General features: G+C 61.7%; 10 protein-coding genes across 10 annotated transcripts; 4 read left to right on the forward strand and 6 right to left on the reverse strand.

The window, feature by feature from the left end:
* Nucleotides 1–28: 28 nt before the first annotated feature.
* Nucleotides 29–5,081, forward strand: RHTO_04642 (SWI/SNF family DNA-dependent ATPase Ris1; the record flags this gene model as incomplete). Its single annotated transcript, XM_016418306.1, has 25 exons — nt 29–88; nt 172–281; nt 344–455; nt 517–579; nt 647–679; nt 743–1,621; nt 1,680–1,751; nt 1,822–2,073; nt 2,156–2,283; nt 2,338–2,357; nt 2,413–2,554; nt 2,651–2,747; nt 2,822–2,936; nt 3,027–3,167; nt 3,230–3,420; nt 3,473–3,633; nt 3,691–3,718; nt 3,776–4,096; nt 4,156–4,225; nt 4,292–4,459; nt 4,525–4,587; nt 4,648–4,726; nt 4,787–4,812; nt 4,875–4,952; nt 5,011–5,081. The coding sequence occupies 25 exons, from the start codon at nt 29–31 to the stop codon at nt 5,079–5,081; spliced, it is 3,480 nt and encodes a 1,159-aa protein (XP_016275582.1).
* A 199-nt stretch (nt 5,082–5,280) lies between these two features.
* On the reverse strand, nt 5,281–5,893 carry RHTO_04643 (uncharacterized protein; the record flags this gene model as incomplete). The annotated part of the gene is made up of 4 exons (XM_016418307.1): nt 5,281–5,439; nt 5,501–5,515; nt 5,596–5,651; nt 5,761–5,893. The coding sequence occupies 4 exons, from the start codon at nt 5,891–5,893 to the stop codon at nt 5,281–5,283; spliced, it is 363 nt and encodes a 120-aa protein (XP_016275583.1).
* Nucleotides 5,894–6,181: 288 nt separating this feature from the next.
* RHTO_04644 (fumarylacetoacetate hydrolase family protein) lies at nt 6,182–7,302 on the forward strand (the record flags this gene model as incomplete). Its single annotated transcript, XM_016418308.1, has 5 exons — nt 6,182–6,433; nt 6,501–6,721; nt 6,787–6,978; nt 7,038–7,121; nt 7,179–7,302. The coding sequence occupies 5 exons, from the start codon at nt 6,182–6,184 to the stop codon at nt 7,300–7,302; spliced, it is 873 nt and encodes a 290-aa protein (XP_016275584.1).
* Nucleotides 7,303–7,635: 333 nt separating this feature from the next.
* On the reverse strand, nt 7,636–9,498 carry RHTO_04645 (monooxygenase; the record flags this gene model as incomplete). The annotated part of the gene is made up of 7 exons (XM_016418309.1): nt 7,636–7,720; nt 7,794–7,951; nt 8,017–8,397; nt 8,451–8,581; nt 8,639–9,052; nt 9,117–9,316; nt 9,461–9,498. The coding sequence occupies 7 exons, from the start codon at nt 9,496–9,498 to the stop codon at nt 7,636–7,638; spliced, it is 1,407 nt and encodes a 468-aa protein (XP_016275585.1).
* Nucleotides 9,499–9,932: 434 nt separating this feature from the next.
* Nucleotides 9,933–12,011, forward strand: RHTO_04646 (major facilitator superfamily protein; the record flags this gene model as incomplete). Its single annotated transcript, XM_016418310.1, has 9 exons — nt 9,933–10,054; nt 10,114–10,140; nt 10,273–10,329; nt 10,386–10,437; nt 10,497–10,677; nt 10,747–11,147; nt 11,241–11,504; nt 11,562–11,702; nt 11,766–12,011. 9 exons carry the CDS (start codon nt 9,933–9,935, stop codon nt 12,009–12,011), a joined length of 1,491 nt encoding a protein of 496 aa, XP_016275586.1.
* Nucleotides 12,012–12,432: 421 nt separating this feature from the next.
* On the reverse strand, nt 12,433–14,454 carry RHTO_04647 (uncharacterized protein; the record flags this gene model as incomplete). The annotated part of the gene is made up of 3 exons (XM_016418311.1): nt 12,433–13,233; nt 13,293–13,614; nt 13,673–14,454. 3 exons carry the CDS (start codon nt 14,452–14,454, stop codon nt 12,433–12,435), a joined length of 1,905 nt encoding a protein of 634 aa, XP_016275587.1.
* Nucleotides 14,455–14,881: 427 nt separating this feature from the next.
* Nucleotides 14,882–16,212, reverse strand: RHTO_04648 (Rho GTPase; the record flags this gene model as incomplete). The annotated part of the gene is made up of 9 exons (XM_016418312.1): nt 14,882–14,989; nt 15,064–15,110; nt 15,173–15,215; nt 15,291–15,425; nt 15,524–15,678; nt 15,753–15,795; nt 15,880–15,954; nt 16,014–16,025; nt 16,108–16,212. The coding sequence occupies 9 exons, from the start codon at nt 16,210–16,212 to the stop codon at nt 14,882–14,884; spliced, it is 723 nt and encodes a 240-aa protein (XP_016275588.1).
* A 216-nt stretch (nt 16,213–16,428) lies between these two features.
* Nucleotides 16,429–16,877, forward strand: RHTO_04649 (protein of unknown function DUF2763; the record flags this gene model as incomplete). The annotated part of the gene is made up of 3 exons (XM_016418313.1): nt 16,429–16,548; nt 16,609–16,747; nt 16,813–16,877. 3 exons carry the CDS (start codon nt 16,429–16,431, stop codon nt 16,875–16,877), a joined length of 324 nt encoding a protein of 107 aa, XP_016275589.1.
* Nucleotides 16,878–17,438: 561 nt separating this feature from the next.
* On the reverse strand, nt 17,439–19,162 carry RHTO_04650 (glutamate dehydrogenase (NADP+); the record flags this gene model as incomplete). The annotated part of the gene is made up of 6 exons (XM_016418314.1): nt 17,439–17,554; nt 17,614–18,446; nt 18,502–18,764; nt 18,838–18,962; nt 19,034–19,039; nt 19,117–19,162. The coding sequence occupies 6 exons, from the start codon at nt 19,160–19,162 to the stop codon at nt 17,439–17,441; spliced, it is 1,389 nt and encodes a 462-aa protein (XP_016275590.1).
* Nucleotides 19,163–20,350: 1,188 nt separating this feature from the next.
* On the reverse strand, nt 20,351–22,010 carry RHTO_04651 (uncharacterized protein; the record flags this gene model as incomplete). Its single annotated transcript, XM_016418315.1, has 6 exons — nt 20,351–20,964; nt 21,022–21,087; nt 21,143–21,371; nt 21,426–21,530; nt 21,585–21,706; nt 21,764–22,010. The coding sequence occupies 6 exons, from the start codon at nt 22,008–22,010 to the stop codon at nt 20,351–20,353; spliced, it is 1,383 nt and encodes a 460-aa protein (XP_016275591.1).
* Between the last annotated feature and the right edge of the window lie 527 nt (nt 22,011–22,537).

The raw sequence follows: 22,537 nt of genomic DNA on the forward strand, positions 1-22,537 counted from the left end.
TCGCTCGACGCGGCGAACAAAGGGCAACATGGCCGCCACGACCATGACGGCCCGCGAGCTCCTCACCAAGGTCTTCCAAGGCGAACAGGTGAGTCTCGCGCACGCGTTCAGGCCGGTAGGAGTGCGAGCGCTGACTGTGTCGCCCTCCCGCTCGCCCATGTTGGAGGACAGACCCTCACTCCCGAGCTTCTCTCGTGCGAGAACGACTTCGCCATGCACTTGATGCGCTATCCAAACGACACTAACTTTGTCGCCGCGCGCAAGCCGGGCGTGAACTACGGGTGCGTCCCTTTCCTCGTGAATGTCAACCTGCGTCGCTGACGTCCTCGCTCCCCGTCATCAGCGAGTTGATCTGCATGGAGGAGTCGTGCTACAGCGAAATCGAGCTCAGCCCGAACCCGAACCTGCCTGATGGTGGTATCGGACGCGGCTTCGGATGGCTCTTCAAGTACTGGGTGCGTCTCGCACGCTTTCTTGCCTCGTTCCGACGCGTCCTGACCGCTTCCGCCTCTATAGGAGCACATTGACAGCTCTCCGGAGCACAAGGCTGCCCGCGGCGCGCGTGTCATCAGGGACAAGGTGCGTTCTCTCTCGTCGACGAGCGGAAGTTGGTGGCTGATCAGCTCCTCGCACGTTGTACACGCAGCAAATCAAGAGCGAGATGCCTCCCGATGCCTGGGTACGTACTCGTGCTTCCTGCATCAGTCAAACAAGTAGGCTGACCGAATTTCCCCGTCAAAAGACTCCCAAAGTCAAGAAGACTTCGTCGTCGAGCGGAGCATCCTCGACTGCAGCGTCGGGCTACGCCAGCGGCTCGGGCATCAAGGCGGAGGACAGAGTCTTCGGCGGTTACGACGGAACACCTCGCGCATCGACTTCCGGTTCGTCGTCCAAGAGCAACACCAAGAAGCGCCCGTCAGACCCGCTGTACCGCTCTTCGGTCCGCGGAATGCTCACGGACGACGACGCCGACCTCGCGCGCGACAAGAAGCCGAAACTCGAAGCCACGCCGGGCGTCCTCGCCGAGCGCCGCAACGAGCCTCAGGCCGGCGCCGCACCCGTCATCGTCCCTCTCCAGCCTACGATCGCCGAGCAGAACGCCTACAAGGAGGCCAAGTCCGCGCTCGAGCGCTACGAGCTGCTCGCCGAAGACTTGAGGACTCGCCCGACGGCTCAGCGCGACGCGGGCTTCTACGCCCAGCTCGACCTCCTCAACGGCCACATCGCCAAGCAAAGGCAGATTATCGAGAATAGCAAGAAGCGCTTCGGCGCCGCCATCGAGCCCGTCGTCCAACCTCGCCCCGCTGCCGCAGCTGCCGCCATGCCCGGCGCCTTCCCCGGTGCGGTTGGCGGCTACGCCGCTGCGATGGATCCCGCCGCCGCCGTCCTCGCCCGCTTGTCGGGGTCGCGGAACGCTGCGAACGACGACAGCGACGACGAGGCGATGTGGAACAACTTCGCCCCGGTCACGCACGAGGACTTTGATCACTTCATCAAGGCCGCTCTCGAGGGCGAGGGCTTTGAGGGCAACGAGAACGTCAACGCCGCCGCTGCCGCCATCGGTCTCAAATCGCAGAAGGAGCCGATCCAGCACATGACCGTTGACTTGATGCCTCACCAGGTGCGCTACAAAGTCTTCTATCCTCTCATCGAGACTGGGCTGACTGGAATGTCATCAGATCATCGCTTGCGCCTGGATGAAGGAGAGGGAGGCTGACAAGACGTTTGGCGGCATCCTCGCAGACGAGATGGTTCGTCCTCCCTTTCCCGCTCGTTCAGTCCGATGCTGAGCAGGCAGCTGACGCTTATGGAGGGACGCAGGGTCTCGGCAAAACCATCGAAGCTATCGCCAATTGCCTCATCAACCCGAGCGCCGACCCCGAGGAGAAGACGACTCTCGTGGTTGCCCCGCTCGCGCTTCTCAACCAATGGGAAGCGGAGCTCACCGACAAGGTCGAGAGGGGCCACCTCTCCATCTGCAAGTACCACGGCCCGGAGCGCAGCAAGTACTCCGCAAAGAAGCTCCGCAAGTTCGACTTCGTCCTGACGACCTACGGAACGCTCGTCACGGATGTGCGTACTTCTGCGTCGTTCTGTGCGAATGGGCGCCCGCTAACCCGGATATCGACGTCCTTCCTTGCCCGGCCGCGCGCAGTTCGCCGACGAGGAGAACCTCGAGAAGAAGGCCAAGAAGGCGGCGAAGAAGGCGGACAACCCGGAGGCTTGGGAAGACTTCCTCGCGCCTCACGAGGACGGCCCGCTCTTTAAGATGGGCTTCTACCGGTGAGTCGCGTCTCTCCCCTCTGCATGCACACTTACTGACAACTCCACGCGCAGCGTCATCCTCGACGAAGCTCGTACGTGCCCTGTCGCTGACGCTCTCGTCGCTGGCTGACCTTCTTTTGCTCGCAGAGTACATCCGCAACAAGGCGACGAAAGTCAGCAGGGCTGTCACGAGGATCGACGCGCTGTACAGGTGGGCTCTTACGGGGACCCCCGTCACCAACAGTCTCGCAGACCTGTACCCGCTCTTCCGCTTCCTTCAGCTCAAGCCGTGAGTTCATGTCGCTCGCCCTCCGCATTTCCCCTTCGCGCTCGACTCTCCGGCTCGCTTCGCTCGACTTCCGCTGACTCTGCTCCGCTGATTCAGGTGGTACGACTGGGCGAGGTACCGCGAGAACGTCATCCACTACGAGAAGAAGAACCCCGAGATCGCCGGTCGAAAAGCGCAGGCCATCCTCCGCACGGTGCGTCGGGTTCCCTCCTCTTCTTTCGCCTTTAGCAGACGCCGAACTGATGATCTACGCTTGTATGCGCGCAGTGCATGTTGAGGCGCAAGAAGGACTCGAAGCTCGACGGCAAGAACCTCATCGAACTCCCGCCGAGGAACGTCGAGCTGCACGAGCTCGAGTTCTCCGAGGAAGAGCGTGACATTTGTGCGTACACAGTAATCTAATTGTGCTCATTGACGTCGTCAAAGACCTCGCCGGCCGCCACTGACCTCAGACCTTGCGCACCTCAAAAAGACACGGCGATCGAGGGGAAGGCGCAAGCCAAGTTCAATCGCTTTTTGCGCCAGGGCACAGTCCTCAAGAATTACGCACATATCCTCCTCCTCATCCTGCGTCTTCGCCAGATCTGCTTCCACCCCGCCCTCGTCGCCGACGGTGCGTGTCCCTTGCCTTCGCTGGCCTCAAACGGCTTCGGCTCACCTCTTTCTTGTGTGCAGCTGAGAAGACTGCTGAGCACCAAGAGGAGGCGAAGGAGGCTGTCAAGGACGAGGCGAAGCGCGCGAAGAACGAGGTCGGCAAGGCCTTCGTCGACAAGATCCGCAAGATGCGTCTCGACGCCGCCGTCGAGCGCTGCAACGCCGAGCAGCAGGGTACTGATGCTGCTGGCGACGAGTGTGCTATCTGCATGGTGCGTACGCGTGCTCGTCGATCAGAGAACAACGCTGACCGGCCAACCGCAGGAGGACTTCCACGAGAGCGAGCAGGGCGGCGCCGTCACTCGTTGCGCGCACATCTTCTGCTACACCTGCCTCGTCGACGTCATCAACGCCGAGCAGCGCGGCGACCACGACGAGGAGGGCGCTGACAAGAAGTGCAAGGCCGACCAACGGCCTTGCCCGATGTGCGTCGTCCTCCGCTCCGCATCAGAGCAGGGCTGACCCGTTTCGTATCCTCGCAGCTGTCGCCAGCCTTGCGGTCTCAAGGATGTGCGTTGTTGGGCTTGCGGTGACATGGACGTTCGCTTACCGCTTTCGCTCGCGTAGATCTTCAAGCTCGCCGCGTTCGAGCCGACTGACGAGGAGCTCTGCACGGCCGCCAACATGGAGATTGACCGCGAGGAGGACGACGAGGACGACACGCTTGGCGGCTTCATCGTTCCCGACCACGAGGAGGATGACGACGACTTCGGGAAGTCGGTCTCGAAGAAGAAGCCCAAGCAGCCGAATCGCGCGATCATCCAGGACTCGGACGACGAGGAGCAGGCCGAGCAGAGCGAAGCCGAGGAGGAGCCCGCCCCTCGCAAGGACAAGGGCAAGGGGAAGCAGAAGGAGAAGCCCGTTTACGAGCTCAAGTTCATCAAAGAGGTGCGTGCCGAGCATCTCCTGCCGCCGTTCTTCTCGCTGATGTTGCTGTCGGTGAACAGCAAGAGCCGAGCACGAAGATGATCTGGGCCGAGAAGGAGGTCGAGCGCATGCTGAAGGAGAACCCCGACGGTGCCTTCCCTTCCCATTCCCTTCCTCTTTCCGCTCGCTGACCGCGCTTCCCCTTCGGCTCTACAGACAAAGTCATCATCATCTCGTCCTTCGTCTCCGCTCTCGACATGATGGACATCTACCTCGAGTCGAAGGGCCACAGGACGGTCCGCTACCAAGGCGACATGAGCATCACCGAGCGCGAGGAGTCGATCAGGATCCTGAAGAAGTCAAAGAAATGCCGCATCATGCTACGTGCGTCCTCGTCGTCGCTATCGAACCAAGCTCGCCGCTGACTTGCGCTTGTCGCCCGCACTCAGTCTCGCTCAAGTGCGGAGGCGTCGGCCTCACCCTCACGCGCGCCAATCGCGTCATCTCGCTCGGTACGCTGCACGCGTTCTCGCCAAAGTGAAGTGCGCAAGCTGACGCATCGTCGCCGGCAGACCTCGCCTGGTCGAACGCCGTCGAGAACCAGGCCTTCGACCGCGTCCACCGCATCGGCCAGAAGAAGGATGTCTTTGTGTGCGTCCTCACGTTCCTTTGGCTCCCAGCGCTCGCCACTGATGCCACCTCGTGAGGTAGCAACCGCTTGACGATCAAGGACACGAGTAAGCAGCATCAGCTACCACGCGTCGGACGCCCCGGCTGATTTCCGCGTGCTTCTCCATAGTTGAGCAGCGCATCCTCGAGCTTCAGAAGAAGAAGCAGGGCCTCGCTGATGCTTCGCTCGGCGAAGGCGGCACTTACAGTGCGTTGAACTCGCTTCCGGATGAGCCCAGCTGATACCTTGGCTCACTGCCTCGCAGAGATGGGCAAGCTTACTGTCGCCGACCTCGCTGCGCTCTTCGGCCTCAACGTTCGCGGGCAGCGCGTCTGAGAACGAACGTTTCGCTCGCCTTCGCTTCCTCCTCGCTTGTTGTCCTGTACATCCGCTTTCATACCCCCGCTTGACCGCTAGTACCCTTTCTCTCTCGCATTTCGCAATACCGTGCAATTCGCTTCTACCCGCTTGACACCTCGAGCTCGCGACTCGCGAGGAAGAGAGAGGAGGAAGGGTGCTGGTTCCAGCGGGCGCTCTAGTCCTTCATGATCTCGTCGATCCTCTCCATCAAGTACTTGACGATGCCGTCGGGTCCCACCTGCACCTGCAAGCCTGTCGGGATCGCGTGCGTCTTAATACCGGGAATCGTCTCGCGTGCAATGCGCTGAATCTCCTCCTGCTGCTCCGGCGTCCACTGTGGCGGTCAGAACGGTCAGCATGACCTCGAGAACGTCGAAAGGGAGAGCTCTGCGAACCATCGAAGCGCAGAACTGGTGAGATGGCGAGCAATCGACATCAGCCTGGAAGCCAACGAGGAGCCGAGGAGGAGGAGGAACTGCGCGCAACGCACCAGGATGCCCGGCGGGGGCTGTACAAACTCTAGCAGCGGTTTGACACCCTCAATGGCTGTATGGGTGGGGCGAACGGTGGCGGACCAGGTCAGCGTCGCCCTCTGCGCCTCGCCAACACCTTCAAACCGCTCCTCGACCTCCTTCGCTCCGCTACAGCGACTCACTCTCCGAGTTTCCTGCGTGCACGATGCTGTACCGGTCCTTGACGCCCTCAATGACAGCGCCAATCACCTTCTTCGCTCGCTCCGGCGCAGTGTTCACCGAGACGAGGTTGACGGGCTGGGACGACGCGGGCATGGCTCGAGCAGGTGCGGCGAGGGTGTGGGAGGAGCAGGAGGATGCTGCTGCTGGCTGCTGCTCGGCGGCGTCTTGGACTCGAACTCGCCGCTCCCCATCGCCGCCGGACCGCGGTCCCTCTTCGACGCCGCCAGTCCTCGTCGCTCGCTTCCACACTCTCCTGAGCTGATGCTGCATCGCTTGACTGCTCTCGGCCTTCGTCCATTCCTCGCCGCATCGCCTGCTCGTACCGCTTCTCCCCCTCTCTCGGCACCCTCCACATCGCGCTTCTCCACATCTACTGCCGCCATGTCGACCTACTCCCGCCTCGTGCGCTTCCTCCCAGCATCCTCTTCGACGCCAGTCATCGGCGAGCCGGTCAACGCAGACCAGGACGTCGGACTTGCGACCTATGCCGGAGAGCCGGTCAAGGTTGATGTGTTTTCGGGACAGTCGGTGCTGAATCCTGGCGAAAGAACGGGGCGGAAGGAGACTGTCGGGAAGCTATTGAGCCCATTGTCGCAGGCGGAAGTCGGCACGATCAGGTGTATCGGATTGAACGTGAGTCGCGAGCTGAGGAGAGCGTCTCTTCATGCTTCGTTCGCTAACCCACGCTTTCACGCCGCAGTACCTCAATCACGCTCACGAGGTCAACATGGCTATCCCAACTGTCCCCGTCCTCTTCATGAAGCCGTCTACCGCACTCGCCGACCCTCATCCCGCCCCAACCGTCATCCCGAAGGCTTTCGTCAAGGACGACGCGGCAGACTACGAGTCTGAGGTCGCCGTCGTCATTGGCAAGGCCTGCAAGAACGTCTCGGAGGAAGAGGCTATGGACTACGTCCTCGGGTACGTTCCTTCGCTTTCAACTCGCACGCTCTGGCTGATTTCTCTTACTTCCCCTCTCGCTCTAGCTACACTGCCGCAAACGACGTCTCCTCGCGCGCAACACAATTCGCTCAGTCGCAATGGTGCTACAGCAAGTCCTTCGACGGTGCTTGCCCGCTCGGTCCGGCATTTGTTCACAAGGACGCCGTCAAGAACATTGCCGAGCTCAAGATTCGCGGCTCGCTGAGCGGCAAGACGGTCCAGGAGAGCAACCTCGAGTGCGTAGTGACGTAGCAAGCTTGATAGTCGACCAGACTGACGCTCGTCCGCTGCGCAGCGACCTCATCTTCTCCGTCCCCAAAATCGTCTCCTTCCTCTCGCAAGGCACGACTCTCCCCGCCGGAACCGTCATCCTTACCGGGTAAATCGTTCCTCTCCCATCACGACACGAAGGACGCTGACTCCTCGGTCTCACCAGAACTCCCGCCGGCGTCGGCTGGTCCGCTTCGCCTCGCAAGCTCCTCAAGGACGGTGACGAGTTCCGCGTCTTCGTCTCGCATGGCGTTGGCACGTTGATCAACAAGATCATTGAGGAGAAGTAGTCCGTGTGCAACGGAAAGTGAGAGTGCAACTTCGACGGAATTCACGAACGAGACCGGCTTACGCGCTCGAGGCGAGCTGACGAGGACGCTTTGCTCCTCCATAAGCGGCGATGCAGAAGAGTTGGCTTACGCTCGAGTGAGACTGTACGTTGGAGGTCTATCTATTCCGAAGCCGGCGAAGACAGTGAAGCCTCAGTATCACACACGATCACCGCCTTAGTAGCCCCAGGGCAAGCTCGACGGCGACTAGACAGCCTTGGTAAGACGATATGACGGGCTGCAATGCATGGTGATCCCAGGAACTATACAGGCGAGGCGCAAGAATGTACAAGGTTACGCTACGTCGGCGAAGAGCTTCTCGAAAGCGTTGGCGGCTTCGACCTCACAGTCGTGGGCATACAGGATCTCCTGCGTGATCCTGCGGGTAGGGAGGAGAGGAGCCGGACAGTCAGCGCAAGCATATCGAGCAGGAAAGGCGGAGGCCGACGGACTTGTCGAGCGCCTTGTCCGGGTTCTCGCCACCTTCCTTCTTGGCGGCGCGGAAAGCAGCATCTCGCGCCTTCTGATCCTTTCCGGCGCCAAGGTGGAGACCCTTCCCGTTCGCTGCGGCGGTCACGACGGCCCAGTCTGCGCGGGGCTTGCGAATAGCCTGTTCGTCATGGTTGAAGGCGTCAGCTGGGTGCGAACGCTGCCTATACTGGCTGAAAGACGCACCTGGTAGACCAGGAGGGCCTTGTGGATCTCGTCCTTCGACTTGATCTTGCTCAGGACGACGCCGAGAACCGCCGCGTCCTCGATAGCCTGCGCCGCGCCTTGTGCAAGGTGCGGCAGTGTTGGGTGGCAGGCGTCACCGACGAGCGCGACGTTGTGGTCGACCCAAGTGCTGAGCGGCTCATGCACTCGCAACTTCCACTCGAGGACGTCACCTTCGGGCACAAGGTTGAGGAGCTTCTGGACGCGCGGGCAGAAGTCGTGGAAAGTGTTGAGCATCTCGCTTTTGGAGCCGGTCGTGGTCCAGGTATCGGCTTCGACAAAGCGGCGGTCGGGATGGGCGGTCGACATGTTGAAGAGTTCGCCGGAGGCAATGGGGTAGGCCTGCGAGATGTTCGATCAGCTCTTTGCATTGAACGACTGTGCGAGAGACGTACGATGATGTGCCGCTTCTCACCGATCCACCTGAAGGAGTGCGAAGAGGTGAAGAAGGGGAGAAGGTCCGGATCGTTGTTGATTTGCTCCTTGCGGACCATAATCCGGTAGGCCGCCTGGCCAGTGTCGACGACTAGAGATATGCGTCAGGGTAGTTCGAAGCGGACAGAACAGAGAGGAGACAACGAACCGGTGTCGACTTCTCCTATCCTGCCCAACATCGCCGCTCGCGCCTTCGACTTCACGCCGTCTGCCGCCAGGATCACGTCGGCGTCCACCCATTCTCCAGCCTGCTCTGTCAAAACGTCGGTCTGGCCGTTTGCGCCGATCGTCGGCGCTGAAGAGCGCTCCTTCACGAAGAACCGCGAGCCTTCAAAGTCGTAGTCGGTGACCAGCTTGCTGAGGTGCAGCTGGACGACTCCCGAGCCCATTGCGCCGGTGACGAGGCACTTCTGCAGCGCTGAGCGGTGGACGACCTGGAAAGACCGCGAGGTTAGGAAGGTCGAGGAGGAGGAGGACTTGCGGCGCACGGTAAAGGGGTAGCCAAACTCCCGCTCAATGTAGCCGAAATCGACATTGGTCAAAGTTTCGTCCGAGGCGCAGTCTGCCAGGAGGAAAGGCGGCGTGAGCGAGGGAGGAAGGATTCTGCAAGTGCGAGACGAACGCACTCAGAACGCTGGCGCTCTTCAGCGCGACCGCCTCAGCCCGTGCGATGTCCAGAACTTCCCAACGATCCAGAATCCTGGACAAGTTGGGCGTCAAGTTGATGCCGGCGCCGACTTCTCCCAGACTCCTCGCGCTCTCCCAGACGTGAATGTCTGTGTATCCCGCCCGAGCCAGCGCCAGCGCGGAGCCCATTCCTCCCATCCTAGCGAGTCGCAGAGAGTCAGCGCCGAGTAGAAGCGAAGGATCTCGCCATGAAGGGAGACTCACCCGGCACCGATACTGTGTCGTCGCGAAGAGGAGCGCCTGTCAGCCTGCGGTGGCTTTGCTGCCTTTCAGTGGGACGCACATGTGGATCTTGAGTTGGTTCGCGAGCGTGGGAGCCATGTTGCGTGTGCGAGAGGATGCCGCGGTTGAGCAGGAGCACTCGACGCCGAAGTCGCTCGTCGGGCGTTCGGGACATGCTGGCGTCCGCCCCACCTGCTTGCGCACACGAACAAGTCCCCGCTCAAGGACGCCGCAAGCGGCGCAAGCCAAACTCATCCCCACCATCCGCTTCTTCTGCGGTCTCTTCTTTGCGCACACCGCGCTCGCCACGGGACAGCGCAGGCGTCTCCTGAGCACATGGGACGACTGCGAGGAGAGGGGTAGAGCGGGGAACAGACCGTATCGTGGCTGGAGAGCCGTGGGGTGCGAGGTCCTCCTCCTTCATCTCCCGCTGCGCTTCGAGTCGTCAACACGCTGCCTTTGCTACTTTCAGCGGCTTGCACGACGCCAAAACACTCTTCGCAAACGAAGACGAGTCCTAGCCACTCTCCAGGATGTTTCGCAACGATGTCGACCCGTCTCTCCCGCCCAACCACCCCCTCAACTCCCTCTCTTCGCTTCGCAAATTCTTGATTCTCCTCACACTGTCCTACAGTGGCTTCCTCGCCAACTTCTCGTGAGTCCCTCTTGAAGCGAAGTTCCGAGCGTGCGGAGCACTGACCTCTCCTTCTTCAGCGTCGCTATCATCCAGGTTGCCTTCGTGTGAGCTTTCCTTGCTCGCTGTCATCGACATGCTTCGCCTACTACCCCCGCTGGGCGCTGTCTGTGATCGCCGGCTTCCCAGGAAGAAGTGGCCCGCTGACTTACCCTGCGCATCCTCTACATCTTCGACAGGCCCATGGGCCAAGCTTTTGGGGTCTCGCCTGGGGACATCCCCAACACGATTGGATAGTAAGTCCTCCCCTGGCTTCACCGTGGCAGAACCAGGCTGAAGTTGGCCTTTCCAGCAACCTTCTTGGGTTCGCGGTCGGTCCATTGCTTTGGAACCCGCTTAGCAAGGTGCGCAGACAATGTTTCCTCGTTCAGAGATCGCATACTGATTCGCAGCGACGCTGCAGACGATCGGCCGCCGCCCCGTCTACCTAATCGGCTCCGCGCTTTTCCTTCCCTGCGTCGTCTGGATGGCTTTGTCGCCGTCCTACGCCTGCTTCAGCGCCGCTCGCACGGTGGCCGGAATCGTCTCGTCGTTCTCCCAGACTGTCCCGCCGGCAACAGTCGCTGACATCTTCGTCAAGGAAGGTACGTTTTTCACCTCCTGGCCGCATCCCGTTTGAATGCGCAGTCCAGTGACTTCGTTATTGTACGCAGTCCGCGGCAGCAAGATGAGCATGTACGCCGTCGCGGTTGTCATTGCGCCGGCCGTCGCACCCGTCTTCTCCGGCCTCATCGTCAACACCCAACCCTGGCACGTCCTCTTCTGGTTCATCCTCGGCCTCGCCGGTCTCCAGCTCGCGCTTTTCGCAGCTATTGTGCCCGAGACGCTGTGGACTGAGGAAGCAACATCGGACCGTGCCGGAGCGGACAAGCACAACTCGCTGAACGACAGCATCGCCAACGCCGGCAAGAAGGCGGCTTTTGATGAGCAGCAAATCGAGACGGTCGAGAACAAGCCCTCTGTAAACTCTCGAGCCGGCCGTGTCGGCGCCGCCTGGATGCCTTGGCAGCGTCCTGGCGAATTCTTCCACATCTTCGTCTCGCCCTTCCTCATGGTGCGTCCAATTCGTTGCTTGTCGCTTCCTTTCGCCTTCACGTCTCTACGCACAATTGCTGACCTTGGCTTCGGCATGCTTCTCGATCTACAGGCTCGCTACCTCGCCATCTCCCTCCCCTCGATCTACTACGGCATGGTCTTCGCCTGGAGCGTCTCGATCACCATTGTCGCTCCTCAGATGTTCGAGAAGCCGCCGTACAACTTCAAGACTATCCCCGTCGGCGCCTCATTCCTCGCTTACGGTATCGGAGGCGTCCTCGGCAAATGGTCCGGCGGAATCGTCGGCGACAAGGTCGTTGCTCTCTTTGAGCGCAAGAAGGGCACCCGCCAGCCTGAAGACCGACTTTGGGCACTCGTGAGTAGCCCTCGCTCTGTCTCCTGCGACGGGTCTGACCCGCTTCACCCTTCGCAGCTTCCGATTCTGCCGTTCATGATGGTCGCCTGCGCTATTGTCGCCGTCGTCATTCGGGACAAGCTCGCCTGGATTGCCTACCTCATCGGCGGCGCTCTCTTCTTCTTCTGCCTCTCCGCCGCAACCGGCATCTTGCAGACCGTGAGTACCCTCTCCTCCTGCCTTTCGCTTTCCTGCAAGCTGACGACGTCCACTCGCCCGCAGTACGTCCTCGAATCGTTCCTCCCTCGCTCAACAGACGGCCAGGCAGTCTTCATCTTCTTCAAGTCGATCTGGGGCTTCGCGATCCCCTTCATCCTCACCTCGCTCGAGACCTCGACGGGCTACTTCAAGGGCTACATGATGATGGGCGCTCTCGCAACGGGCGTCGGGTTCATTCTCTGCGGAGGACTGATCTGGAAGGGCTACGAGGTGAGGAAGGGGCAGGGAACGCCAGTTGTTGCGAGGTGAGGAGGCGAAAAAGGGTGTTCTTCCGGGGTTTCCGTCCCGCTGTTGTCTGCTAGAGGTCAAAGAGGGTCCTGATGTACTGTCTCCGTGTCTGTAATCCCGCTATTTGTGCCTATCGAGGGAGGAGAGGCGTGCGAACTCAGGACCTTGGCCTTCCCAACCTCACAACTTCCCTCTCACGCGGCAATGTAGAGGAAGAGAGTCCGCTCGACGATGCAAAAGAAAACGAAGAGAATCGCTAGGGTATACGAGAGAGAGTGTGTAAGGACGAGGAAAGTGAGGGGGTTCGTGGGAACGAGTGACAAGAGGTAATGGTGAGAGTGTGTACGTGTGCGAGGCGTAAAGAGAGAGGGAAAGGGAGGCTGGAAAGTGTCTATGTCTAGGAGCCTAAAGAGCGGTTGAGAGGATGAGAGAAGAGAAGGGCCTACTTCTTCGAGAGCTTGGCGGCGCCGCCGGCCTTCTTGACGACGTTCCCGCCCTTGCGGAAGCCTTCGCCGTTCCAGTTCTCCATCAGCTCGGCAAAGACCTCGCCCATCATCTTGCTCGGGAGCTCGACGGCAAAGTGGAACGCGATGGCGAGCGCAAAGACGATGCCGAACATGGCGACCCAGCAGACGCCGAGGACGCTCGACGCCGACGAGCCGTTGTTGTGCATGTTGAGCGCGATGTCGGGGACGAGGGTGTAGGTGATGACGGGCGCGAGGAGGACCATGCCCGCCGAGAGCTTGCCGAGGTTGCGCATGACGATGTTGCCAAAGACGGTCTGGGCGATGCCGGACGTCTCGATGCAGAAGAGCCAGCACGCGGCAAAGATGGCGTCGCAGAAGGTGAGCTCGGGGTGGTCGGTCACGTTGATCTTTGCGAGGCCCGAGTTGACGTTGTCGCGGATGACGGGCACCCACTGGAAGACGAGCGCGATCGCGATGAGGACGGCGTGGAGCGACAGGCGCTGCCAGGCGGGCCACTTGGTGCGGATCTTGTGCAGGTGGCCGTGCGCGTGCATGTCGGCGATGACGAGACCGAGGAGCGCCGCAAAGATGTAGTTGTACGTCGTCCAGCTGAAGAAGCCGATGAGGGCGTAGACCCAGTACCGGTTCGACGAGAGGTTGCCGAGCATGAGGTGGATGACGTAGACGGCGTACGATGCCTGGAAGAACCACGGGTTCGTCCACAGGTTGCCCGCGAACGTCTGGCCGGCGATCGTCGAAGTCTCGTAGGTCGTGAACTGCGGGCAAGACGTGTCAGCGCTCGCGAGGGGCCGCTACAGGTGTCGTCGAGACTCACGAGGTCAAAGACGAGGGTGCAGTAGCCGGCAAAGTTCGAGACGAGGCGCCAGTACGGCTCGTCCATTCCGACGTTGTTGCAGTTGGCCGTGTCACCGTTGGCAGCGACGCCCCACTGAACGGCGACGACAGCGAGGACGGGGAGGATGAAGCGGAAGGGTCGGACGAGCATGGCGCGCGTGAGGCGAGCCCACGAGATGAGCGCTGATTTGGGCTGGGCGCCGGCGGCGGCGGGCGCGGACGGGGAGGGGACGTCCCACAAGGGGGTGATGAGCGAGCGTCCCATGAGGACGAGGAGGAAGGTCCAGCCGAGGTTGGTCGATCTGCGCGAGAGGAGCGTGAGAAGGAGGCGCGAGCGAAGGAAGGCAAGGTCGCACGCACCGAACGATGTAAAGCGGGCTGCTGCGCTGGATGGCGGTGTAGTCGTTGTCGGAGATGGTGGCAGCAAAGTAAGTGCCATTGAGGACGACCCATGCGGCGATAAACTTCATTCCGTCGAGGTAACCCAGGTGCGGCAGCTTGACGTGCCGGTCGTCCTTTCCGCTATCGGCGAGGTTGGCGCCGCTCCATGCGCGGTAAAGCGCCTTGAGACCGGTAGGCTTGGGGCCACGGCGGTACGGCGCGCTGTTGCCAGACGACGAGCTCGTCGTCGGGGCGATGTACTCGCCGAGCTGGTCTCCGGCGCCGAGGCGCATCTTCTCGTCCTGGTGCTTCTCGACGTTGGGGCTCATCATGTCGGAGCCAGCGAGGGTCGGGCTGCTCTCCATGTACATGGCGTTCGAGAGCGGGTGCGCGCCCTGACCGGGCGCGCCCTGCTGGCCCTGGTACCCGCCGTACGCCGAGTAGCGGACGTTGGGCGGGTTGGGCGAGTAGCCCTGGGCGGACGAGCGCGTCGCTGCGGGGTTCAGGGGCGACGGGTTGGCGAGCGAGGTGGCAGAGCCGGCGTGCGACTGGTAGCGCGGGAGCGAGGGCTGCGAGCCGTAGTTGACGTACGGGAGCTGGCCGGTCTGCTCGTCGATGCTGTTGGTGCTCGAGTTGGCTGACGAGCCCTGCCTGAAGGGTCGCGGGGCAGCCATGCCTGCGTCGTGGTCGTGCGAGTACGGCGAGGTGACGGGTGGGTAGGCGTGAGGGTCGGCGTGAGCGCGATGGGGGTCAAACGCCATGGCGCGCGGGTTGTCCTACGGTGGTCTGCGTGACCTGTGCGAGTGTCCTGGTCAGCCCAACACGACACGCGGGCCGTGCAGCGCGAGAGGGAGCGCACCTGGGTGAGATGGATCGCGTCTGGGGGTGCGATCGAGCGAGGGAGTGAGCGCGGACGGGACAAGCGGGTGGGTGGGCAGCACGCGAGTCTCTGAGCACAGTCCAGTACGCGCGAGTCCAGGCAGCAGCACGGTGAGCGCGGCGGGTGCGAGGTGAGCGAGGGGGACTCCGTCGAGCTCGCAGGCCAGAAGAGTGACACGCAACTCGACTTTCGCACAGAACAAAACAACCCGCAGCAAGTGTGAAATGGCTACCAGTGCATTGCCAAGGCTATGGGTATACGCACAGCGAGAGAACGAAGGGTATCCTGCGAGCGAGCGAGCGAACCGCCTACATCACCGCGCACTTGTCGCCGCCGCCGCCGCCGCCTCCCGCATGTCGAGCCTGGCTTCCTCGAGTCTCCCCGGCTCGTCGTGCAGTGATAGAGACGCGGGCGGCCTGTAGAGGCAGGGGTCAGCCAGACAGGTCGAGGCGAGGCGGCAGGGTGAACGAGGGAAAGGAAGCGGACTCACCTCCTCAAACGTCTCCTGTACACCTCGGTTGTGCTTGGCGGAGCATTCTGCGGGAGCAGCAGAGCTGTGAGCTTGGTACAGCGACGGAGAGAGCAGCGGCGGGGCTCACCAAGATACCGAGACGCTCGTATCCGCTTCGCGACCGCAAGACCCTGCTCGTTCTCCCGTCAGTTCTGCCACGTCCTGAGCGACGAGGTCGAGCGGAGAACGTAGAGAGCGGAGCGCACCTCCTCGTACTCGACCGGCTGCAGTCCCGCGCTCGCCAGCTTGTCCCGCACGACCGGATCGGACCTCAGGTCGCACTTGAGCGCGACGAGGGCGAGCTTGACGCCTGGACAGTAGTGGCGAATTTCGTCGACCCACTAATTGCGTGTTAGGCTCCGTCAGCACCTCTGGAGGACAAAGTGCGATAGAAACGGGAAAGTCGCTTGAAGCGGTGTTCGTCCGAGACGCAACGCACCTTGCTCTCGATGTTCTCGAGGGACGTCGGCTGGTCCACCGAGAAGCACAGCAAGACAACGTTCGAGTCGGCGTAGCTGAGCGAGCGGAGGCGGTCAAAGTCTTCTTGACCGGCGGTGTCCCAGAGAGCGAGTTCGATGGGGGTGCCGTCGACGACTGTGGGAGAACAAGATCAGCTCTGGAAAGTTGAGGAGTAGACAGGTCTTGGGTGAAGCTGTAGCGCAACTCACCGATGTCGACGCAGTGGTTCTCGAACACTGTCGGCTCGTACAGCTGCAGGCGAACAATCGGAGGTTGTCAGCACTCATGCACACAACAGCTTTCGCCCTGGACATGCAGATCAGCCTGCTTGCGCACCTCTGGAAACTCGCCCTTGACATAGACATTCAGGAGGCTCGTCTTGCCGCACGCTCCGTCTCCGACGACGACAACCTGACGAGTCAGTCAAAGATCAGCGACCAGTAGGAAGGGCAAGGAAGCTACTGGCGCACCTTTCGACTCAGCTAGCGTGACCGCACGACCAGGACGAACAAAGGTCGTCAGCTCGCCCGCCCATTTCTCTGGCTAGCAAGAGCGCGAGCTCACCGGCCTTCCATCCTTCGTGCTCGTCCCGCTCAACCCGTACCCGTTCCCTGCGTGGTCGTGTGCGCCTGATGAGCCAGGAAGAGGCAAGCCGCACAGCGCGGGCATCGCTTGGCGTGTTCAGCAGAGTCGGGCGGTCGCTTGAGTGGTCGTCTCGGGAGCTCAGCGAGTGGTCAGACAAGCGAACTGAGCTGGGTGAGCGAGGTCGAGTTGGCCAGCCCTCCGCGAAGTGAACGCATGCGATGCACCTCATCTCGACTCCGCTCACAACCCGCCGGACAGCTCCTACGCACGCTAGATCTGCTCACACACTTGCTAAAAGCAATGCCCTACGTCGACTCGCACGGGCGGGTGCACGCGACCCCTCCACTGCTCTCGCGGATGTTCCTCGCTCTCCGCAACCTCTGGCTCGCGCTGTGCTTGTTCGTAGCGACTCTGCTGAACGTGAGTCTGCTCAAGTCTCTACATACTACGACTGAGCTGACCCTGAACCCCGCCGAACAGCCCACCGCGACGCACGCCGACCGCCCATCTTCATCACTTGCGGAGCGAGACCGGCGAAGACGGGACGAAGGGGCGAGTAGAGGCGGTGGCGGTGGGTCGGGAAGGACGACTGGAGCGCGGATAGGGGGGTTAGGAGGCGGTGCGTTCGCTTCTCGCGCTTCGACATGCTCGGAACTGACCGCATCCCTCTTCCTGTTGGTGCAGGTCCGATGGTGAACGTCAATACAGGCGGAGGATGTTGCGGAGGACTAGGGGGAGTGCAGATGTAGACGGAGGAGCAGGCAGAGGCTTTCAGCGTGTTGCAGTCAGTATCGAGTCGTAAACCTGTTGTCTCCTCGAGCCGCTTTCCACAGCATTTAATCTCGCTGAGCGGCATTGCGTCTGCACTGCTGGTCTGTGCGAGAAAGAGCAGCGCTGCCGAGTCCGCCAGTGCTTGACGACGTTGCGGTCCATCGTACCGTCCGTCCGTCCGCCTCTCTCCCTTCCTGCTTTCCGATATCGACGAGCAACTAGTGAACGAATGCAACGAGTTTAAACCTTGCAAATCAACCAATAAACGACCATACGCGAGAGGGGAGTCGAGGGATATAGCAACAGGATGTGTCGGGCGGAGGGAGGGAGGGAGGAAGTCAAACGTCCGTCCGCCTCGCGCCTTTCGTCGGGCACGAGCGCGACGAGGAAGCAATAAAGGGGAACATGCGAAAGAGGGAATCTAGAGGGGAGCTGCGTAGCGGTCGGAGAGGGACCGCGTTTTGTATCCGGATCGAGCGCGAGAGGGGTGGAGGCGCTTTACCAGACGTCGCCCTGGGCCTTGGCGGCCTCGACGACCTTTAGGAAGCCAGCAACGTTCGATCCCATAACCCTGTGTGCCCAAGCGTCAGCAGAGGTAGAGATAGAGAGCCAGAGCTGGAGGAGGAGGAAGAACGCTCAACGTACAGAGAAGGCCCTGCTCGACGTGTGAGGCGTCAGCGAAGCCCGAGAAGAGGAAGGAAAGGCTGGACGTACACTCGCCGCCCTCGGTGAACTCCTTGGCCGTCTCGAGGCCGATCTCGAAGGCGTTCTTCATGATGTCCTTCAACTTTGCGTCGACGACCTCGTCGGTCCACTGGAGACGAGCCGAGTTCTGCGCCATCTCGAGTCCAGAGACCGCGACACCTCCGCAGTTGGCGGCCTTGCCCGGGCCGTACCAGACGCCCTTGTTGCCCTTCTCGCGACGCGACGATTCGAAGACGTTGATGGCCTCGAGGGTGCAGGGCATGTTGGCGCCCTCAGCGACGAATCCGAGGCCGGCGGCAACGAGCGCCTTGGCATCCTCCTCGTCGAGCTCGTTCTGCGTCGCCGAGGGGAGGGCGACGTCGACGTTCTTGACGAGCTTCCAGGGGCGCGCGCCCTCGACGTACTTGAAGCCGGAAGGAGCCGAGAGGTCCTTGAGGTAACCGCCCTTGAGCTTGAGGTCGGCAACCTGGTTGATGAAGTCGGCCGAGAGGCCCTCGTTACCCTCGGCGACGAGCGCGCCCTTCGAGTCGGAGAGCGAGAGGACGTGGCCGCCGAGCTCGATGACCTTGAGCGCAGCGAACTGGGCGACGTTGCCGGCTCCCGAGATGAGCACGCGCTTGCCCTTGAAGTCCTCGCCGCGCGCGACGCGGATCATCTCCTCGGCGTAGTAGACGCAGCCGTAGCCAGTCGCCTCGGGGCGGATCTTCGAGCCACCAAAGTCGTAGCCCTTGCCCGTGAGGACACCAACCCACTCGTTGCGCATCTGCTTGTACGCGCCGAAGAGGAAGCCGACCTCGCGACCGCCGACGCCAATGTCACCGGCGGGAACGTCGGTGTCGGCACTGCGTCGAGAAAGTCAGAAAGGGGATTGAAATGGAAGAAGGAGGGCGAACTCACCCAATGTGGCGGGAGAGCTCGCGCATGAAGGCAACGCAGAAGCGGCGGATCTCGTTGTCCGACTTGCCCTTGGGGTCAAAGTCGGAGCCACCCTTACCACCGCCCATGTGCAGGCCGGTGAGAGCGTTCTTGAAGATCTGCTCGAAACCGAGGAACTTGAGGATGGAGAGGTTGACCGACGGGTGGAGACGGAGGCCGCCCTTGTACGGGCCGAGAACCGACGAGAACTGGACACGGAAGCCGTTGTTGACCTGGCACTGACCCTGTTTCGAGGAAGATAACGCGAGATAGTCAGCGAGACGCTTCTCGGATGATACCAGAGCGGATTCGACTCGCCTTGTCGTCCTCCCAGGTGACACGGAACTGGATGATCCTCTCGGGGATCATGAGAACCTTGAAGGCATTCTCCAACTCGGGGCGCTTCTTGAAGAGAGGCGCAAGAGTCGAACGGATCTCGGCGACTGCAGCGTCGGAAGTCAGTCAACCTGCGCCGTCTGGTGGCCTGCACAGGCTCGTGTAGTGCCCAACGTACCAGCCTCTGCAATCGATAGGAAGGGCGAGCGGTGTCAGGACGAGCGATAGGCAGGACGACGACAGCGGCTCGGGAGGACGCACGCTCGAATTCGGGCTCAGAGACCTTGGACGCGGTGTAGGACGACATCGTAGCTGGGAGATCGAGCTGGCGTGCGGGTGTGCGAGCAAGGAAGAGGCGGGGAGGAGGGGGGATAGAGAGAGAGAGGGAGGAGGAGCGGCGGGTTCCGCGGTCGTGATTTCGCCGAAAGGGCGCCGAGCCGTCGGACATGAGCGGACACAGATTTTCATCGATTTGAACGAGGTTTGGCGCGAGATAAGCAGACGGGTCGACACGTCTGGCGCCTGTCCTCAGCTGAGTTATGCAGCGGTGTGACCAGAATGTCGCAGCTGGTACCGCTAGCTCCTGAACGACACCCGCGAGCACAGGAAAAAGCGACTCGGGCGAGTTGACGGGGGTCGGGCGGGTTGTCGACGAATCTGCCCTTACAACGTCGAGTTGTAATGCCGTGTAGTCGGCCGCGTATCGTATTCCGTCGGCGGGTCAAGAAAGTCCAGCAGCACAAGTCCAGCCGCAAGCGCCGTTCGCAATCGTCCCTGTATCCGTCCTTGTCATTCAACGACCCTCCGCTCGTCCCGCCGCTCCGCCCACGCTTCTTGAGGCAGAAGGACGTCAACCGCCAGCCAGTGGCCGTTGCAGCGTCGCAGTGTGTTCTGCCGCACGAGAAAAGCGACGTCCAGCTCGGCGGAACGGACGGATAGGCGGTCGTTGGCGTCGATAGAGGCAGTCGAGACGAGCGGGCGAGCGAGGGGAGGGCGGGCAGGAAGGCAGCGTCAGTGCGTCGACGGCAGGTCTGGAGCATTGCCAGCGTCCAGGTGCACCCAGCATGCGAGTATGAGGGTATTTGCAGAAGGAAGAGGGAGGGAGAGGAGAGGCCGGCCGAATGCGTCCCTCGGGAAGGAGGCCCGACCGCTCGTCGCCTCCTTTCCATCGCATGCGTAGAGCTTGAGTAAGCCGGTCCAGCGCGTTGTCGAGGGTACGGGCGAGATGAGCGAGGCGAGAGAGACGAGAGAGATGGCGCCTGACCTTCCCAACCGTGTAGTCGACATCTGGAGAGCGACGAAAGGATGCGATGCAGAGAGAACCTGAGGCGCTACGCTCCTCGTCAAGAAGCCAGCTTGACGAGAGCAAAGTCCCCGTAGAGCTACAGATGGTGGAAGCAAGGGCGATAAGGGAAAGAATGATATCCGGGTATCCGAGGCTGGCGCAACCGCAAGCCGCTCGTCGCAGACGAGCGCTCGGTCGTCACCTGCCTCTCTAGTGGTGCTCGAAGCCGTCGCTTGACCGCAGAGCGCTGTCCGTCCTAGCCCGCTCCCGCTCCTCCTCAGCCTCCCGCTTTTCCTGCTTCTCCTCAACCTCCCCGTCCGTCCCGTACTCCTTCTCGCTCTCGTCGACCGTCTCAACGTCCGAGATGCTGCTGCCCCTCAGCCTCGACGGTGCACGGATCGGGATATCCAGACTCGAAGCCCGCCTCGAGCCTGCCTGGAGTGAGGGCGAGTAGCCGAGCGGCATCGGAACGGGAGGGTTGTCGATACTTGCGCGACGCTCCCACGGCTCGATGCGGTCGTACAAGGCGGAGGAGCGAGACGGCTTCTTGGTCGGCGAAGTGTTGGGCGTCGAGTGAGCGGAGGCCGTCTTCTCGGGCGAGACGAGCGACGAAGCGGACGCCTCGCCTGCGGTGACGGCGGCGTAGGAAGGAGGGACCATGACGGTCACCGAGTCGGACGGGAGAGCGGGCATTTCCTTTGTCTGGAGGTGCGTGTTGTGGTGGTTCGTCGGGAGCGGGATGGCGGAGCGGTAGGGCTGTTCGGCAGGGCGGCGGGTAGGTTGAGTAGTGTACAGGCTGATGCCGTAGCAAGCCGGAAGGGGAACTGCAGGTGAGCGATCTCAGCTCGAGTGACGTAGGGAAGGAACGAGGCGGGACAAACGCCAGAAGGCCCAGTCGATCAAGGACCACATGGCGTGCTCGGTCACGACGACAGTGACGGAGAGAGCTGTCGCGAGGAAAACGTGAGCTACGGACGATGGGGAGGCTGCGATTGGGCGCACCTCCAGCGAATGCCAGCACCGCGGTAATGCTCGCCGTATGCATCAAAGCCGATATAGAGGCCTTGATGCGTGATGTAGTCGTCTCGTCGTAAGCAGTACGGCGTTGACTGAGCGTGAGTGCGAGAGAGATAGTCAAGGCGAGGTTGACGACGGTGGTCGACCAGAGCCAGACGGCCGTGACGATGTCGTGCTCGCGAGGGTTGATCTTGAGACTAGCGGTGTCGCGAGCCTGGCAGAGGAAGCGTTAGGCGATACCTCACTTCCTTTAGACCCGTTCACCCACTGTGAAACCTGCGACGGTCGTTGCGATAGACGCGGCGAAAGCGACAAGGATCCAAAGCGCCATCGCGAACACGAACATCTTGCGACTCTTGCGCTCCTCAATGCCCTGCGCGTTGTGGAAGTTAGCCCCGTTTGACCTCCGCCAGCCTGCCTGACGCACCGCAGCGGCTCGCACTGCCAGAACCGCCTGGACTGGCAGCGCTACGAATCCTGCAAAGAGGGGAAGAAGCCAATCGACGGGCCAGCCGTGGAGAATGTCGTCCGGTGAGCGTTTGAGGGTTGCTGCAAGTCCGACTAAATTAGCCGAAAGCTCTGGGCAGGAAGGAAAGCGGGATTTACTCGTCCAGTGCACAACGTCGCAGAATACGAGGGCCGAGTAGGCCGTGAGAAGCGCAAAGACTGCCCACAGGACAGTCTTGACGCGGAGGGCGAGGCGGGTGTACGGTTCCGAGGCGATGTAACGAGTGTGGGTTGCGGCGTAGATGCCGTAGAGGACAAGGGCGACGAGAGATCCTGCGACAGTCGAGCCTAGCAAGGCGGAGGTGGCCTTGCGGACGTCGCCTTCTGCGACGAGCTGGTCGCCCATGCGAGGCGAGTTGGAGGGAGCGACGAAGAGAGCCTGAAAGGAGCGACAAGGGTGGGTCGGCACGACGGCCGGGGTATCGAGCGAGCCAGCGACGAGGAGACGAAGGACAAGCCGCACAGCAGCTCAGGCAGCAGAACGCCCCCCCGCCAATCCGCCTTCCGCTTCGAGCGGTGATCAAGGGCTCTAAGCCTGGCCTGTCGGAAATGAATGGCCAGCCACAGCGTCGACTCGAAGAACAGCGCACGGGCGCTGAAACACGGCTCCAGTCAGCCCGCCGCCTACGAGACAAGGTCTTGCCAGGCCTGCGAAGAGCGAATGAGGAGGGGGACGGGTGGAGACGCCTCAGCTTGCCCAAACTTCGTACGCCTGTCCTGCCACTGCTGCGTACGAGCTGCATCCTCTCGTCCTCCATCGACCACCAAGAGCTGATGCGTGTGCTGGAGGCCGTGTCTTGATTTCGAGAGCGATGAGGTTGCGGTGCGGGTGTGCGGGGGCTCCCGGTCGTGAGAGGCGGGCAGCATGGATCT

This window comes from Rhodotorula toruloides, assembly GCF_000320785.1.
Source record: "Rhodotorula toruloides NP11 unplaced genomic scaffold Scaffold3, whole genome shotgun sequence".
NCBI classification, from domain to species: Eukaryota; Fungi; Basidiomycota; class Microbotryomycetes; order Sporidiobolales; family Sporidiobolaceae; genus Rhodotorula; species Rhodotorula toruloides.